Raw genomic sequence first — 18,129 nt, forward strand, 5'->3', positions numbered from 1 at the left:
TCTATTAACCTGAGGGGCAAAATACAGGAACTGGGCTACAGACAGAAACTGGGAGGAGGACAAAGGCAGGGGTATCAAGTTTATCAAAGCCAAGCGTTCCAGGATAATTTCAGATCCTGTTCAAAACACAGGCACCTCGCATCATCTTCTGTCCACACGTGCAGACACGTTCTGTCTGCAAGTGATGAGATCATATATGTTGACATCACCAACTCGCCTACAAGAACAAAAGGTGTCCAGTATTCATGGAGAAACAGATTTTGAGTGATGCAAAAGATTCTTAACTCCTGGTTGAGTATGCAGAGCATGCAGACTGAGACACATCTGTAGAAATCTTACCGGAGTCGGATTTCAAACCTCAAAATGTGGTTTGGATCTAATGTGCAAAAAATTAGATTTCATGTGGTTTTTGGCTGTCCCAACTGTCCAAAATCAATCTGGAGACAAAAACTGTTGGCCAAAAATTTGATTTGAGCAAGGCCGTACATGTAATTAATATAAATTACCTTTTGTAATGTTGGCGTGTTTTCGTTACACTTGAATACTGCTGAGAAATATCTGTTTGTAGATGTCACTGTCTGGTGGTTGGACACAACAATGCCAGTGAACTAGAGCTGACCTCTGTTCTCTCCAGAAAAGATTAAAAAGAGATGACAGGAAGATAATTCAACCAAAAGAGGTGGAATTATGCCGTAAATAGGTTGCGCTCAACTTTGACAGGGGACTTTTACCCAGATGAGCTGTCCCAGCAGAGCCTCCTGACACAGCTTACTCATCTGGAACTGTTGGCTCGCAGTTTGAGACAAAAGAAAAACTTCATTTTCTGGTTTCTAAGGAAACTCCACCTATCAGCTCCCTTTTTTTTGTGTGTGTGGCTATTTATGGGTCTCCTGACAGTGCAGTGGATCTTATGGTGGAGAGTTTTTCAGAACTGAGCGAGTGCCCTGTCCTGGGAGAGGGTGTGGTGGTGATGGAGCTCAGGGCAGTGGGGGAGTCAATTGGCTACCACATCAAATACACAACTAATGTCAGGTAAACATTCTGGGAAATATTCTGATTTGCTTTGTTACCTCGGGTTGGATGAGATGATCAATACATCTCGTGTCCGTGCGCTAGATGACGGCGAGCATCTGTTAGTGTTGCATGAAAGCTCCAGGAAACGGCAAGCCAGAGTCTTTCCTGCAGCATATAAGAATGTAGCTTTTCATTTCCAACTGTATGTAAGCTGTGCCCCACATTTAGTGTCAGATTCAATGAAATTGAAGTGAAAAACAGAAGGGATTTCATTTGTGCCCCATCCAGGGGGCTTTTACAATATATTTTCAAATCTATAAGATTATTATTTCACAGCAATGTTGTGTTTGCAGGATTTATCATTTAGCATTTCCATCGGGTTAAATACTGAGTCAAGAGTGACTTCCTCTTGCCAAGCTTGCCTGATTTTATGTTGGACTGTATGCTGGGCCGCAGCGCAGCAGTCTCTTTGAATTTAACGATTTAATTGTTGGTCTTAACGGTGCCTATATCTACTGAGTTATTATGGTTTCTTTTGGTACTAAAATAATAGGACTTAAAGCCAGCTCTCCAGCATTCCAGTGGAAGCATCAAGCAGAATCCATAAATCTAAGCTCAGCTCTGGTGTTGTGGGAATCATTTATCTACTTGACTGCATTTCACAAAGAGCGAAAGCGCAGTAATCCATTCAAGCTTTCCAGAAGCTTTAGTTTATGACAACTGACTGTGCTTGTTTGTCTCCCTCACTACATAGCAAATGAGGCTCCACATTAGTCTACAGGCACGAAAACACCCAGATCAGTCTGGAGGCCAGATGGAAGCCTGGATCACATGTGAGAAGAACAGGAAGTTTTCAAAAAGCCGCCATAACACGCCTCCTGTTCCTCCTCATGTTCATCCATGTTCCTGGGTCAGCCGAGGCCTTGCTCAGTTACCCTAATGCTAATAGAGACAACGTGTGTGTGTGTGTGTGTGTCCAAGTGCTAGTTACTAAACATCTCAGACTGACTTCAGCAAGCTATATGTGAGCTGTCACGCACACAGGTGTCATAGAGCTCTGGTGTGTAGGAGTGTAGTACTTTACACAACCCCTCGTTCATCAGCTAGCACATCTACTCTGCGGCGCTTTATGTATTCGAGGTGTTATGGTTTTTTTTTTTACCTGGCTGCCTGGAGTAAAGGCTTTTCTGGGTGGCCCGGGGATCACCCAGTCTGCTTGTCTGACTGCAGAACAGAACTCTTAAACTCTGTGCCAGTTCATACACTGGCTTAGCAACTGCACTCACAAGAACCCTCTCACATTTCAGAGCAGACACAGTGAGTACGTTGCTAGCTAGAAAGACGGCAGAGGAACAGTGTGAGATCAAAAGACTGAAAAGAAACTGAGACACGCAAAGGAAGCAAGGCGTACCATGCTGTACCCGTATCATAGCCGGGTTACAATAACACACAGGCTTATTTCAGTCTACGATCAGCTCACATGAAGATGATAACCTTTTGTTTGGAAATTCTTTTGTGAGGTTAGTAGTAAGAGAAGTGTTGCACCCAAAGTTAACTAGTATCTAAGCTACAGAGGGTTCGCCTCGCAAATGTCACACTATCTGTGTATGGAGGAGCAGTCAGTATGAGCTGAATACTAAGCGTTTCCTCACATTACTCTCCACTGTGCTGGTGAAAGCATGCAGTGTCTGTGGCCTTTTGTTCCTCTTAGTCATTCAGTGGGAGCCACCTGCTCTGCTCAGGCTGACTTCGATTTGCTCAGTGTTGGAAGTCAAGGGGAAGTTTGACAAGGAACTGGTCAACTGGACGAGGCTGGGTAGGTTGTTTATTGCTTGAAGGACCAGTGTGTATTGGAGGTGGAACAGTTCAGCAAACCAAGGGTTTGTATTGTGTTTCTCGGGTCATGTTTTTGGTTTCGGTTCTTTCTAATGAGTGCATTACAGAGAAGAAAATAAATAAAATAGATGACATGATCACCATTGCTGCAGTGTCTGTTCTCCTCTCTGCACTCTCAGCGAGGGTGGCGCTAATGAGCTGACCGCACATGCATGTGGTACGGATGTGCACAGTCTGATGTAACTAATGTTCCACTGTGGATCCAAAATAATGTACAGTTCCTAAGCTTATTATTGAATGTTTAGTTTTCTGCGGTGTGGTACGACAGCCCTGTTGTGTCATAGTTCATTCGATCATTTGGTTGAATTTGAATATTATTTCATGATATTCACCACTGTTTCATTTGCGTGTAATCACCTGAAACTAAGAATTGTTCTGATCCTTTTTTAGCTCAGATTGAGTTGGTCCACGTCCATGCAGCCCAACTTCTTGTACCTACAGTGTCCCAGAAAAGTCAAACTAGCTCCTCTGTGTTTTAGTTTGCAGCTGCCTGTGTTTTACTCGTTTAAATTTTCTGTTGGTGAACTATTTAGATGGATCGTCTCTAAACAAGCTAGTTGAGAGCGTTCAGCTTTAACTACAGTATAACTTGTTGCTGAATGCATTTGGGCAGTACTTCCACTAGGTTATTGTTTACACCAGCTGATCGGTGGAATGGTTCACCTCACCATCATGGCCACAACAGACTGAATGTATGAGGGCACACAGAGGGTGCGGATGAGGCAGGAGAGCTGGGACATGACCACCGACACAGGGAGAAGCAGATCCTGCGTATCCCCATTTGTTCCCCTACCAAACTCGGTTGAGGAAACAAGCATTTTTAATGTTTTTTGCATGCAGAGTTGATCAATCAAGTTTGGAAAAACAGTATATTTTGGTGTTTTAATCTGTTTATTGCAATCAAATTACAGCAAAATACAGATTGGAAGCAGCAGTCATCGACATGCAGCTCCCGTTTGATTTGATGGTTCAGCTTAGACTTCCAGAGTTCACCAGCAGAAGTACAGTCGTTTCAGCCATAGTTTATGAAGGAAAGAAGCTGTGTCTCCACGTATGAAGGCCCTGCTCCACTCTACCATCGCACAAGAAGGGTGAATATTCCAAGGTTAACTACTTGCACTGATGATGTTGGATTGATGTATCGATACACCCCCGGTGGAGATACCTGCCAGTTCATAATCCCACAGTCACACTCAGTCATGCCTGAATGATTGGAAAGATGTCACATGAGAGCAGATGTGAAACTGATGCCTGGTGCTCTGCAGATGTGATTGGTTTTCAACCTGCCTGTGCTGCAGTATCAACCAGGAATTTAGCCTCATGTTGTGCGAGTGGACTGTTTGTGGGAATTCTAAATAGTTTTATCACTCAAGGATGCAACCGCTGTGAAATCCATTGTGATATCTCCTACCCTTGAACAACCGCATATTTCCGGACGATGCAGCCAGCCGTTACAGATTTGATACTTTGACAAAGCAAAAGCGAGGAAGTATTCATCAAAAACTGAAAAGAAACTCCCTCTGCCTACTGGCGTGCTCATCAGTGCACAGCCCTCGAGAGCAGAGACAGACAGGAGTTTGTTCACCGTGTAGAAAATGTGTTTCCATCTCCTGTCAATGCTTTTTTTAAACCACCTCAAATGACAGACAAATTACTATGAACTGTGTAGTGTGTGTGTGTGTGTGTGTGTTAGATGTGGGGGGGGGGGGTGGTCCTTTTTGGTTTGTTCTCACAGGCCCATTTGCTTGTTTCTCTCACGGAATCTGGCAACACTGCTGTCAGGCGCCAGTGTGTTCTGTTTTCAAGTACAGTAATCCATCAGCAGGAAAACCTCAGCCTCGGTGCAGTGAATCGGTTGGGAAATCCTGAGTTTCCAGCAGACCTCTCCAGCAGTTAGAGGACATATTCTAGTGCAGCATTTTGCACATGCAGACTTTATTTACTCACTCACATCTAATGGAGCAATAATTTTATGTTGTGTGAAGCAGGTTTAATTAAGTCTTGACCTTGTTGTTCAAACTAGCGCTTACAAACGTCACCGTTTCAGGGGAACAAGCTTTTCATATTTACCATGTAATTAGATCCATTTGAGTTTGTGTGGCCTGAATCTGTTCTGTCATTTGAAACAAAAATGGCAGAGCTGCTTCTTTCATTTGCATTTTCATCACGAAGGTCCCTGCCAGGCCTGGGTGGGCTTAAAAGCCTGTTTTCCCCTGAAAGGAGGCCCAGTTCCAGTGCAGTGTGCAGGGGGCTGCAGTACCCCTCCCACCACTGCTCTCACTCCACGGGCCAGACCAGCAGAGCCAGAGAGCGATTGGCTCTGTGCTTCAGGCTGTGTGATTCTCTGCAGCAGGGTAATGTCACCCTGGCTCACCATCACGACTCATTCTGTACTTTTATTCTCCTCTGAGCCTTTAAACGGTTCATTAGCCTTTAACAAGACTGCAGCGCCAGCTCCAAACTCAGCTTTAACCCCTCCTTCTCTGGCTCCATTCTTCCTCTCAGTCCCAGTCATTTTTCTTATCGCTTGCTGGGTATGTTCCTGGTTGTCTCCCTGGTTCCAGAGTTGAGATCCAGTCAGTGCTTACTTGTGATTGTGATTCTGATCACTGCAGAGGATGTCGAACAGCAGTGGGATAAATGGTGGGGGGTTGGTCTGAACTGAAGTCCTCCTCATAGACGCCCACCCTGAATGGAGAACATTGACGCTTCTCTACCCTGCTACCCCTCCTCCTTCCCACTCACTGTCCCTCTTTCCCTGGATTGTCCTTCCCTGAATGGGCCTTTTAGGACCCAGCTAGCTGAGATACAAAACCTTCTTCCTCATGATAAAGAAACAGGGCTTCGGGCTTCTGAAGACGTTAGTCAACTCGTCACAACCAGCCAGGCTCGTCACACTACAACTGTGAACACATGAGTTGATACCATGCAGGGGAGAAGGCCTGTAGCCCTCATTACACTCAGGGCACCTGCTGCAGTGTAGGAACACTCGCATACGATTGGTCCTCCGGGCCTGTTTCCTTGTTGATTCAGGAGAGATGGTTTTACATGAACGGTTGCTGCTCCTTGATTTTCCCTTCCTGTTCTCTAGCAACGAGGATACATGCACTTTCTCCTGTTGATTAATTTTTCATGAATCCTTCTATTTTGAAATAACGGTGTCCTAGTTCAGCACCACATGTTAAACTAACTTCACAAAAGGAAAACTAAAATACTTTTCTGAGACTTTCCTGGAATTTTTTCACCATCTCGCGTGATATTTTCCATTTTCAACATTGTTTTGTATTTTTTTTCATCGCTTTGCAGCTTTTTTCATAGATGCTACACTGAAATATTAAACACTTTTTAACATGAACCCACTACATGCTGACTGGTTAGTGCTGTTTTGTACAATATTGGGATACAGTAGAAGGTTTTCTGTCATTCTTGCCATCCCTGTCTCCGTCATGCTCACACTGAATCTTCTGTTTTCAGGGTGTACCCCAGCTCCCTTGTGCCAAGGCGCTCTACAACTATGATGGCAAGGAACCAGGAGACCTCAAGTTCAGCAAGGGTGACATCATCATCCTCCGCCGGCAAGTGGACGAGAACTGGTACCATGGGGAGATGGGAGGAGTCCACGGCTTTTTCCCCACTAACTTTGTGCAGGTCATCAAGCCGCTGCCACAGCCACCACCTCAGTGCAAAGCTCTGTATGACTTTGAGCTCAAAGACAAGGAGGCAGACAAGGACTGCCTGCCCTTTTCTAAGGTGGGACTTCTGGCCCAGAACAAAAATGCCTGTGTTTCAATCATTCATTTTCTCAAGTTTGTCAGTGTTTGGGCATTTTTTAACTGATGCGCCCTGAGGATGAACAATTTTGATAAGGATGGACAGAAAGAATTCCATATGGTCCTTAGTGGTTGACTGATGGGGGGGTGGAGGTCTGTTCAGTCTGCCATCAGATGTTTGGCGTAACCAGATTGATTTAGACAGTCTGTCAGCAAAGCACACATTTGGAGCTGAATGTGAATCTGATGAACGTTGCATCATTTGCAACCTGTTTCTCCACGGGTGTTGGACGCCTCAATTATGCATCTTATTTGTTTCCTGCGTCTGATTAAAAATTCAACAATTAAAATATCACAAATGTAACTTGAAATTGCTGAAAATATTTCAACGTTCTTCAACAGTAATATTAATGTCCGCTCTGTCTAAAATGAGCTGCTCTCCACCTTCCTGTTTTTGTTTGGGGTTTGTTGAGCCAGTTTGTGCCATCGAGCGCACCAGGAAAAGAAAAAAAACCCCACGATAAAGACGACTCGTCCACTCACAGTGGGAAAGGGATCAATCTGCTTTTTTGGCGCTTCACCCAAGTTTAAAAAAACCTGCATGTCTGTGAGAATGTACAGTGGGAAAGGGGTATAATAGAGCTGGGCATGGCCCCGCTATAATAATGAAGCGGTTGTATCCCTCCAGCTGTGTAGATCATTTTAATGTTTTTGTTCTCTCTCCTCAGTTGTTTATATGCCACATGAGCAAAACAGAAACGAGCTTAGCAAGTATTTTCCCAAGTAGACGGCAGTGGTTCTACTCCTGGGCTTGTTGGCTTTAATAAAACATTGTCCCTACCTCATTTATAGCAGCTTAGTGTTTGTTCCTTAAGGATGAGAAACACTCTTAGTTAGCAGCGTCCTTAATTACAGTCCTCCTCATCTAACGCCTCTCCGCCTTCTGTTTCAGGACGATATCCTGACTGTCATCCGCAGAGTGGATGAAAACTGGGCAGAGGGAATGCTGGGAGATAAAATTGGAATTTTCCCTATTTCATATGTTGAGGTAAGAAAATGAGCCAGATTAGGTCTTTCATGCCCAAATGTCACCAGTGGGATGGAGCGAATGCCCTGTGAAGAACTGCCGAGTAGCGAGATCCCTACTAAGCTAGTAACGTGTGTACGATAAGGTCTCTTAAACTGCTTGTGTTTCATCGAAGCACTCAACATGTCTTTGAAGATTTAGAGTCTCCGTCTCTCCCCCTCGGAGCGCCACAGTTCTGGGGTCTCACTTAAAAGAATAATCAGAATAATCCTGACAGAATGAAGTAGATCTCTACCTTTTTAAAAGATAATTTCTTTTTCTTTTTTGTTTTAGTTTCTAAAAGCTGTTGGTGGCAGTGGGTTCTGTTGTTATTGATATCATACATGAGCAGAAGAGACCTTGTGGCCCAATGAAATATTTTTAAGAGTACATCGTTTAGGTTATACTCCTCTAGAAAGGTTTTTTCCAAATGATTGCAGCAGCATTATGGGTTTGCTTGGAAGAGCAGGTCTTCAGGTTCTGTTGTAGGAGGTCTTGAATCTCTCGAGGTCTAAGGTTCTTCACCTGGTGTTGAGCTGTAAATCCTGCATGTCTGACTCAGTGTGCCGACACGTCACTGATGAACCTGCACAGACTCTCCTGGATTGGAGTCAAATGTTTCGCTTTTATGTCCTAAGTAGAGGGAGCCGTTTGGGGCGAGTGTGACAGCCAGCGGGAGCACCCTGTGATTAACTGAAACCTTTTCAGTGTTCTTCCTTTGATTTTTACTTAGAGTCACACATTAGAGTCCCTGAAAGGGTCACAAAGCCTGCAGTTTAGCTGGCTTAGTGATGTCATGTCCTGATGGATCATTCTGCTGCTTACTGTCTCTCTGTTTTTGTCACCTACCCCCCCATGGTCCTCCTTTTCCTCTCCTAGTTCAACTCAGCAGCTCGGCAGCTCATAGAGTTGGACAAGCCGTCGGACTCTAATGGGGACTCTGGTGAGGGGGCCTCCTCGGGCCCCCAAAGCAATGGTGCCCAGCGGGCAGGAGAGAAGAAGAACAGCAAGAAGCGACATTCCTTCACCTCTCTCACTATGTCCCACAAACCCATGCTTGCTCCCCCCCCTCAGCGTCACTCCATGGAGATTAGCGGCCCCGTCCTCATCAGCTCCAGCAACCCCACAGCAGCTGCTCGAATCGGCGAGATCAGCGGGGGACTTTCCTGCAGTGCACCTTCACAGGTAGGATTCACCACAGGAAGGGAGAAGTGAACGGGAGTGGCGGCTGCATCGTAGGTCTCCTGCATGTGCTCCGCTTGGCCGTTTGCTACATGTTGTCCATCCTTCACTGGTACAGAATCATGTTGATCATTAACAACAGGGCAATACACGACGCATCACCGTTCATTTCCATGGCACGCGGTGAACCCTTTAAATCCAGTTTACCAGTGACAGCTGGCTTGTCAATACTCTGTCCAGTGGCATTTAATTGCATCACTGAAAGAATTCGTAATTTGCAGTCTTGCAACTTGCAAACAGCTCTCTTGCTTTTCACTAGATTTGTGATTTTCAAGGGCTCTGCTCACCTTCTGTCAGTAATTAGGCTGACTTTGCTTCTCCCCATCATACCAAACAGGCCATTGCTCCATCCAAGCATCTGAAATCATGGGTGCGTGACTCCAGGTTGTGTGTGTGTGTGTGCGTGTGCACGCGCGCAGAGATGACTCCAGCTCAGCCCTCAAGGTCTCTGCACTAACCCAGACATGACAGCAGCTCACAGCTGCGTTATGTTTGCCAGCTGTTGGAAATAGGAGGCTTTGACTCAGTCAAACCACAAATCTTCTAATATTTGAAATGAAAAGATCCCATTGGCGTATTTGTTGTCTCGATGAGCCAGAATGATGTAATAATGATCGAAACATACAGTCAAAGTTGATATGAACAGATGGTTAGATTGACTGCTGTGTCGCAGCTGGATTTAGTGTAACAAGTCAGATGTGACGTTAATGAGAGTCTGGAAATGTTTTGTTTTGGTACCTTGAAAGTTTTTGAGTTTTTCTCTGGTGGCTGAGTGATTGATCACTAGATGAGTTCTCTCTGTCATGCCGTGCTGTGGTAGGAGAACCAGCTACGTATACAAATGGAGCACAGACACAGCAACAGCAGCACATTTCAGTAGTTTTCGTGGCTTTAGCATTACAGTACATATGTTACAGGAATTAAACTGCAAAAGGAAACTTGCCTGTAGGGATGTGAACAATTCAAGCCCAAGTGGTTCCAGGGGTTCTGAGAGCTCACAGGAGCTGAAGAAAAAACACTGCAAGACGTGGGCAGCGTTTTTGTTTTTTGTTTTTTTAAGTGTATTATTTCTTCCTTTTGTGGTGTGGTTTTCTTGTGTTGTGAGCTCTCGGGGGGCTCTGCACATCATCGATACATTCTGAATTCTTTTATCGGCGCATGTCAACATTTTGGTCCAGTGATTCGGTGACGCTGTAGCTTCTCCTCTTCTCTGTCAAGCCAGATACACCCACCCTCACCCCAACACTGGCTACATGTGCATGGATGGGAATAACTGGACTGGAGACCTTGTTGTAAATGGTTTAATATGCCTATTAAGGTGTTTACATGAGTTTCTGACAGAATATTTCATTCCTTTTCTTGTTTGTGTGCAACAGAACAAAGACCAGCAAATGCCTGAACACACCCGCCCACATTACATCCTTACATTCCACGTTTGAGTTTCTGTCTGAAATTTGACCTGAAACCATTTCTGTGGTGTAGGGACCGTGGTATACTTGAGCCGAGTTGGTAACTCTTGCTGGAAGCCGGACCAGTTTGGTAAAGCAGTTTTGACTGCCGTATGTAAGGAGAAAATACTAATAAAGTTCTTGTAGAAGTCAGTCATTAGCGGTCAGAGATGGTGTGTTCCCGCACAACCTGCAGCAAAATTCTGTAGTCTTAATGCAGTAAAGTATTTTTACAACATCGACACCTGAGTCCAGATCCTGGTTCGACTTGGAGGTGCTGTGAGTTTACGTCTCTCTGCCTTTTCATTACCCTCTGCCTTTGTTGTTGTGTTTTTTCACACAAGTGTACTTTGGGTTGTCTGGTTACTGTTGCCTTGCAGCTCCAAAACTCCCTATTAAGCTCAGACATTAATGTTTCATCTGAGGCGTTCGTTTGAATGTGTTTCTAAGTGGTGGAACGAGGAGAGTTTCTGTCTCCGATGAAGAGGATCTTGAAGATATTGTGTCTGTTTTTTAAAGCGAAACCTTTTCATGTATGTATGATTTATGCGTCCATCCACGTGGAAGGTATAATCATGCTCCTAATCACTCCGGACTTTCCCACTAGTCATTATCAGGATACTTTTAGAATAAAAGAAACTCCTATTCTTGCTTGTAAAGTGATCTCCCTGGTGACAGCAATATGTCTGATTTGAAGAGCGCTGTGTTTAATACAAACACAATAGACTCCTGACGCTGCATGCACACACACCCCCTCCCTTTCACCTCAACTCATCTTCTCTCCCTCCAACACTCAGACATAAAGACAACAAAGGTAAGCCCTAGTTGCCGAGGGGGCTGAGTAGTCTGTCTTGAATTGAACACGCCTACATCCACAGATCTACTAGACAAGATGAGGAGGATTTTTTTTTTAAAAAAGGGCTGTGGTGATACTTTTCTTCATAGGATGACTATTTCTGTCCTGTCGCTCAGTTTTATTTATACCCTCGAATGTGTTGCAAACATCACTTCGGAGCACAGTTACAATTTGCCACCTCTCGGCACATCCGCTGCACAATAGATGAGGAAGCACTGAGGACTGTTCCAGGCCGCCCTGCTCTCTACCAGGCTCACCTTAAGAGCGGCTCTGTCTGGAGCAGTCATGCGTGGAGGGAGACCACAGGCTACAGGGGGATATTGTGTGTCCAACAGTATGGCCTTGTTACCAGGACACCACCATGACTCACGTGGAGCACTAGTTGGGGAAGTCGTCTCTCCTTGCTCAGGCCAATCAAATGTTCTGTCAGTGGGTCACCTGATTTCAGTTGACCAATCAGATCATCACAGTCTTTGTGGTTGTGAGTAAGTGAGCAGGACAGAGAGCTACATGAGTGCAACACTGTTAAGCGAGAGTTGTTTCCATGAGTGACGGAACGAGTCTGTATTTAAAGTGACAGTGTTGTGAACTAAAATACTGTAAATCGTGTGTGTGTGTGTGTGTGTGTCTCTGTGTGTCTCTGTCTCTGTGTACCTCCTGGAGTTGGTATGCCTCATGAGTGAGTGGCGTTTGTGTACCATGTTGGTTTTAGTGGGAGATGTTTGATGGTCCATCTTTCCCCTTTGTTGACAGGTACACATTTGCACAACTGGACTAATCGTGACCCCACCCCCAAGTAGCCCTGTTACCACAGCAACGGTCTTCACATTTCCCTCTGAGACGAGCTACGCCCCTGTCCCTGTGGTAGGTGGTGACTTCTGTGAGTCGATACAAAAACAAAAGTTTTGCCAAGGCAATAAAAGAAGAAGAAAGAAAAAACATCATCAAATTAAACATAGTCATTATTATAGAAAACAGAGCAATTAAAGACACATCAGCTGAGTAGTATAAAGACATATTGACTTACCTCTTTAAAACAGAAGGGCAGTGGGTATGTAAAGTGTGGGGCTTTTTTTGGTTACTGAATTAGGACAGTGCTCATTCATAAGCGTATCAGTAGTAACATCAATGTGAAAATATGCCAGAATTAGCAGAGTTACTAAATTTCATCCATAGTCTGTAAACATATCAAAAGTAACATGAGTGCCTCTAATAAAGTGTTAGAATGTTTAATAAAGCTAAAGGCCCTGAGGGCAGGCGTCGCGTACGGGTGCAGGGTTTGGTTTCAGGTGGCGTCTGAGGGCTTCCTTGTGCTGGAGGCAAAAGCTCGTGTGTGGTTACACTTTTCAGAGCTTGACACAAACAATGTCCTGTGCAATATTTGTGATCTGAAATTGAAGGTTAGCCATTGCAACATATAAATCCTGAGGGAGCATATACATGTAAAGCTAATGGTGTAGTGTATTAGATCAGCAAATTTTACATAAAGTACTAATGTGCTCCAGGTTCCAGGCAGGAGTACAAGTACCCTGCACATCCCATCTCCAGCAGCGTGTCTGTTAGCGCTGATGTATGTCTGTGGACTAGGAAAGGTATTTGAATAGCACCTTTCATAAGCACAAGCCAGCCTAAAGTGCTCCATAAAATCACAAAGCCCTTAAAAAAAGAATACCTGAGTATCAGTGCAGAAGATTATCTTAAAGCCTTGAAATAGCATAACAATAAAATAGTTGAAATAATGTTCTAAAATGCTTTAGCTTACAGATTTTTTTGAAAAATTGCATTCAAAAATTTGAAGTGAAGAGGCTAACCTAAGGCTCTCGGGCAGTTGGTTCCAGGCTTTTTGCAGTGTGGTTGAAAAGCTGCGTCGCCGTGCTCGTGGCTCCAGCAACCACGGGTTGTGTGATGTGATGGGCTTATGGCTTATGTGATGGGCTCACGATGGAGCGCTTTATACACTGTAGGAGAGTTTTAAGGTCTATTCTCCGTCGCCAATGATGTCAGCGCTGAAGTGATGTGATTGCGTCTCTTAAGGCCGTGTTTCCACTGGCTCACTTTAGCTCAGGTTGGGTCGGTACGGCTCGGTACGGGTGTGTTTCCGCTTGCACTGGCTATCACGTCAGCGTGGGTGGACTCACCGGCCGAGAGTTCCCCAGCATAATTTATGTGTGACACAACAACAATGGAGGACATGGAGGGAGTGTGGCTCGTCTGTGGTTTTTGCTTAAACTAAGAGTGAGGGAGGACAGACAGGCGAGGCTTCAAGCGGCGAAACAGAACCCCCAAGAAAAGAATAAGAGACTTCACCGAGCCATGACCAGGATTTCACCGAGGCCAGGATGATAGGAAGTAGACGACGTGAGCGGGTGAGTTACCCAATCAGCACCCTGCTCTGTGTTTACGTGACATTTTAGTCCCTGCTCGGCTCGCTTGGAACCCAGCGGAGCAGGGACCTAAAGGTAACGGTTAGTACCGTGTTGGGGCCGGTGGAAACAGGACCAAACTGACCCAACCCGAGCCGAAGTGAGCCAGTTGAAACGTGCCCTTAGTCTCAGTTTGGACCCCAGTGGTGGCGTTCTGGATGAGTTGCAGCTGTTTGACAGACGTGTTGGTCAGGCCAGTGAAGGCGCTCTTACAGTAGTCAGGCAGGAATTATCTCTCAAGGTCCTGCGTTTGTCATGAAGTCTTGGGTTTTCAAGAAAGGAAGAGATGCAGTCATGACCTTAATCTGACAGGAAATGTAGATCCTGGGTCTGACCTGGGTTTTACTCTTCAAGGAGGGAGTTTCAAGGTCGGCACGTAGTTTCTGTCTCCTTTTTGGCACCAAATGCTATAATTTTCATAGAAACTTGGCCGTTCTAATGTGAAACTGCCTCTCTTGTTATGATGCCCAGTGTTGATTGTTCAATAATTTATCTTCAAATTCATTACATCTGATGACATGGTGTAAATTTTAAAGTAGAAATGTTCCTCTTTATGTGGTTCAGGTAATGCTGAGGTGGGGAAAAGAGTCAGTGGAACCAAAAATGTGAAGAAATCCCTTCAGTCTACTATAACAGCACGCACACTTCCTGTCTGTCTATGTGTATGTTCTGGCATGTGGAGTTTCTGAATGAGCTGGAATGTGTACACAAAAGGTTGAGCTCTCCGCTTCACTTGGGAACTCTACATGATGTTTTTGTACAGATGATTTCTCTAGCCTGCAGGCAGCCTAATTATCTCAGCTCAACCGTCAGCGGTGAACTGAAACGCACATCGACACTCGCACATACACACAGGCCTGTTCACATACCAGAGGGTGAGCGTCTGAGTGCCACTCTCCTCCCCTATTGTGTCATGGAAGCTGTTACTCTGCAGCTTTGGAAGACTCCCTCGTAGGTAGAGGAGTCGTCCTCGCCATCGTTCCGATGCACCGAGCATTCTGGGTGTTAGACTGTCAAAGTCTTTCATTTGGTTTGTTTCCCCATTATGAAGTTGGTGATTTAAATTTAATCCTTCACGGTCAAATAACAAGAAACTGAAGTGTTGTGCGATCGTTATCCTGAGTCTCCTACAACATGAGACGCTCAACGAGGGAAAAGCAGTGAGTCAAGATGAATCCCTTTGAGGTCGGTTGGAGAGTTCCTGTGAAGTGTGGCTACAGACATGTTTTTCATTTCATATGGTCCCAATTAAATAGTGGAATGGATTTAACATCTAGCTATTTCGTCTCCTAGCAACAAACAAGCAAGCAGAATAGGACATTCGCAGTTGCAAGGGGAAATCAAGGACAAGACTCGTATCTGCCAAGCCAGACTCTCCCTCTGTGCTTGGCAAACTGGAGGGAATAACCCAGATTACATATGATCTCACATTCCTTCTCCCTCTTTGTTGCCCGTAAACAAACTGGTTTCCCCACTTATGTAACATGCACTTGTTGTTTGAAGCTCCTCTGACTTGGTTCTGTCCTGCTGCAGTTGCTGTATGTAGTAAAATTCTAATTAAATGTATGAACCTTTCAAATTTAGTTTTCTATGCTTTTTACAGGATGCTCTGCCACCACCCCCACCTCCACCCCCACAATCCTCTGTTGGTGGAGCTGCATACTCATTGGCTGCTGGACAGAGACCCTCCCCCAGCATAAGCGACCAAAGTGGGAGACAAAGACCCACAGTGTGAGTTATAAAAACAGTCCCACACAAACAGATGCAGTCTTCTTACATGTGCAGTGAAATGTCAGAGGAAGTTAGCGCACCGGTGGCCCGCAGCTCTCCCGCACATGCTCAGTTCTGAGGGGGGAAGTCCTTGTCTGTCTGTGACCCCTCAGCTGTCAGTGGGAGGCCATGACGTGAGAGCTCATGCACAGGTGAAGGGGTTAAAACCTGTCAGTGGCAGTCTCCTGGGTCCCATTGGAGGTCCTTACTGTCACCCCTGACCTTTGACTCCCTCAGCCCTCATTATTCCCCAAAGACACGGCACACCTGATAAGAATTAGACGCAGCGGGCCTGCTCTGTGTCATCTGTGTCTGCTTGTGCATGCACGTCAGACTCTGAGGCATTTATGCTCCCTTCCCCTGACAACATTGAAAACATCCCAGCTGAGGCTCCTATCTTCTTGGCTGCCATTCCTGGCTGGTTCCCGCTCTGCTGCAGAGAGATGACCCGCAAATTGTTTTGTCCTCCGGTGCTGATTTTCTCTGGGTCAGAGGTTGCTGTCTTTGCTGGAGGGTCTCAGAGCAGACGATGACAGATGCACAGCGAGACAGCCCAATAAATCCAGAACAAATGCCAGTAGAAAATATTCCACTGCTTTTATTTTCACAAGGGAGAGGATCTTCCTTGTTTGCTTTGTGTGTGTGTGTGTGTGTGTGTGTGTGTGTGTGTGTGTGTGTGTGTTTTTAAAGATGTTTGTTTACTGTTCTGGATCCAGCTATGTGGCAATGTTCCCTTACACTCCCCGTAAGGAGGATGAGCTGGAGCTGAGGAAGGGAGAGATGTTCCTGGTGCTGGAGCGCTGTCAGGACGGCTGGTTCAAGGGAACCTCCATGCACACTGGCAAGATCGGAGTCTTCCCTGGCAACTATATGAGTCCAGTCAGCAGGTCAGTCCACACACACACACGCCTGGGCAGCTCATCAGATTTGATTTTAAATTACAGTTTTGGTCTTTAACAATTATGGAAAACAAGATAACCAAGACGATGTGTTTTTTTCCACATTCTTCTGATTTTCATTGATATTCTCATTTTCCCTGTTACTGTAAGTCCAACACACCCCTTTCCTTTACAGAGTCGTACTTCCTTCCCTCTCCCACAGGGGTGTCTGCTCCAGGCAGTACAAAATGAGTATTTTTATATTATATTGGGGGCTGGGCTGCCCAGCTGCTGGATATTTGCCTTTCTTCTTTCTTTCCTTCTTCCGAGGAAATCCACGTCCCCCTGGATGAAAGTAAGCCAAACTTTATTCAGAGGCCCTGTCCTAAGGGACTCTGTCAGCTGGCTGGTAGGCTCATAGTCCTGATGGCAGCGACCACTTGAGTTTAAATCAGCTGAACACGCTGAAACTTGGTAACACAAACTGAAACGTTGGTGTGTTTTAGCCGCCTCAACAGCACCTCCACACTGGCTCTAAACTCTGTCCAGCTATTATTGGCCTCGGATTGATTTGCATTGAACCCACAGTGCATTCAAAGGTTTTAGTGTCAGCAACTCCTGCAATTTCATGCTAAATAAATCTGTTAAGTGTGTAAAATTTCTGTGTTTTGTCTCAAAAATGGAATTTTGAATAGTTTGGAATTCTGTCCTTATGTAAGTTGAGAACGTCTTGATCAGTTGGTCTCGCCCAACTCAGTCCTTCTTTTGGAATCGCAGGCGACTCTGTTGAGGAAAAGTTCACTAACCCTCAGAGTTTTGTAGTGATAAGGGAAGTTTTTACGCAACTTTAAAATCTTCTGTTACATGCAACATATCAGGGTCAAACTACAGTACCCACAATCCCTCAAGACTCTACCCTCTTCACACATCCATGTTAGCTCAGTCGGCCTGACCCCTGCTGCTCATCCTCTCTCCTTCAGGACCATGTCGGGGGGCACCCAGGCCAAAGTGCCCATGAGTCTGTGCACTCAGGCTGGCAGAGGGATCACCATCGTCAGCCCCTCTTCTGCCCCCCTCGGGGCTATTGTGGCAGGTCCTGACTTCAGCAAACCCCTGACTGTGTGCTCCAGCGCTGTAGCTGCTAGCCCCCAGTCTGCAGCCGTGGTAACTGCATCTCAGACCGCCACCGGGCAGCAGCCAAAGGTCCCGTTACACGTCAGCTCCCAGATGACGGTGAATCAGGCTCGCAATGCGGTCAGGACAGGTAAGTTACCCGCAGACTGAACATCACTTGATGTTGAACAGTTGATAAAACAGGTTTCAATGATCAACTTTGAATCCTGTTAGCAGCTGCTTGTCACAGTCAGGACCGGCCGACAGCAGCAGTGACACCCATCCAGTCTGCGACACCCGTAACCTATCTCCCTCACCTGGCAGTGTGCTCGCAGCCCTCCTCCAGTCCCGCTCAAGGCTGCACCCGGGCTGGAGTGGCACTGGGCTGTGCCGCCGCCTCCCTGACCCCGCCCAATGTCAGCGCTGCATCTCTGGACGGTGATGCTCTGAGACCTATTCCTGTCCTAACTGTGCCTGTCGGCCCAGGAAACAGTTCTTCTCTGAATCCGGCCTTGACCAGCGGAGCTGTCGCCTGCCGACTGGACAAGGACATCAAGGTTGGTTTGACATCGACTCAGTTGTGTCATGAAAGACTTAGAGAGCCGCTGTTGCTGTTTTCTTCAGCTGTTCTATTGCGGTGGAGAGTTTACATG

At 45.8% G+C, this 18,129-nt stretch overlaps 1 protein-coding gene across 1 annotated transcript in view; it reads left to right on the plus strand.

The window, feature by feature from the left end:
- The window catches only part of sh3rf1 (SH3 domain containing ring finger 1), a 34,347-nt gene that overhangs the window by 12,227 nt on the left and 3,991 nt on the right, over positions 1-18,129 (plus strand). The window contains exons 3-10 of the mRNA XM_086224564.1: positions 6,385-6,660; positions 7,633-7,728; positions 8,626-8,931; positions 12,046-12,156; positions 15,319-15,446; positions 16,202-16,372; positions 17,344-17,627; positions 17,714-18,033. Coding sequence (XP_086080690.1) covers positions 6,385-6,660; positions 7,633-7,728; positions 8,626-8,931; positions 12,046-12,156; positions 15,319-15,446; positions 16,202-16,372; positions 17,344-17,627; positions 17,714-18,033 — 1,692 coding nt within the window. The remainder of the gene's footprint in view (positions 1-6,384; positions 6,661-7,632; positions 7,729-8,625; positions 8,932-12,045; positions 12,157-15,318; positions 15,447-16,201; positions 16,373-17,343; positions 17,628-17,713; positions 18,034-18,129) is intronic.

Source organism: Aulostomus chinensis, chromosome 14 (assembly GCF_037954235.1).
Source record: "Aulostomus chinensis isolate RoL2024-O1b breed Wild chromosome 14, RoL_Achi_v1.0, whole genome shotgun sequence".
In the NCBI taxonomy this organism is placed as follows: domain Eukaryota; kingdom Metazoa; phylum Chordata; class Actinopteri; order Syngnathiformes; family Aulostomidae; genus Aulostomus; species Aulostomus chinensis.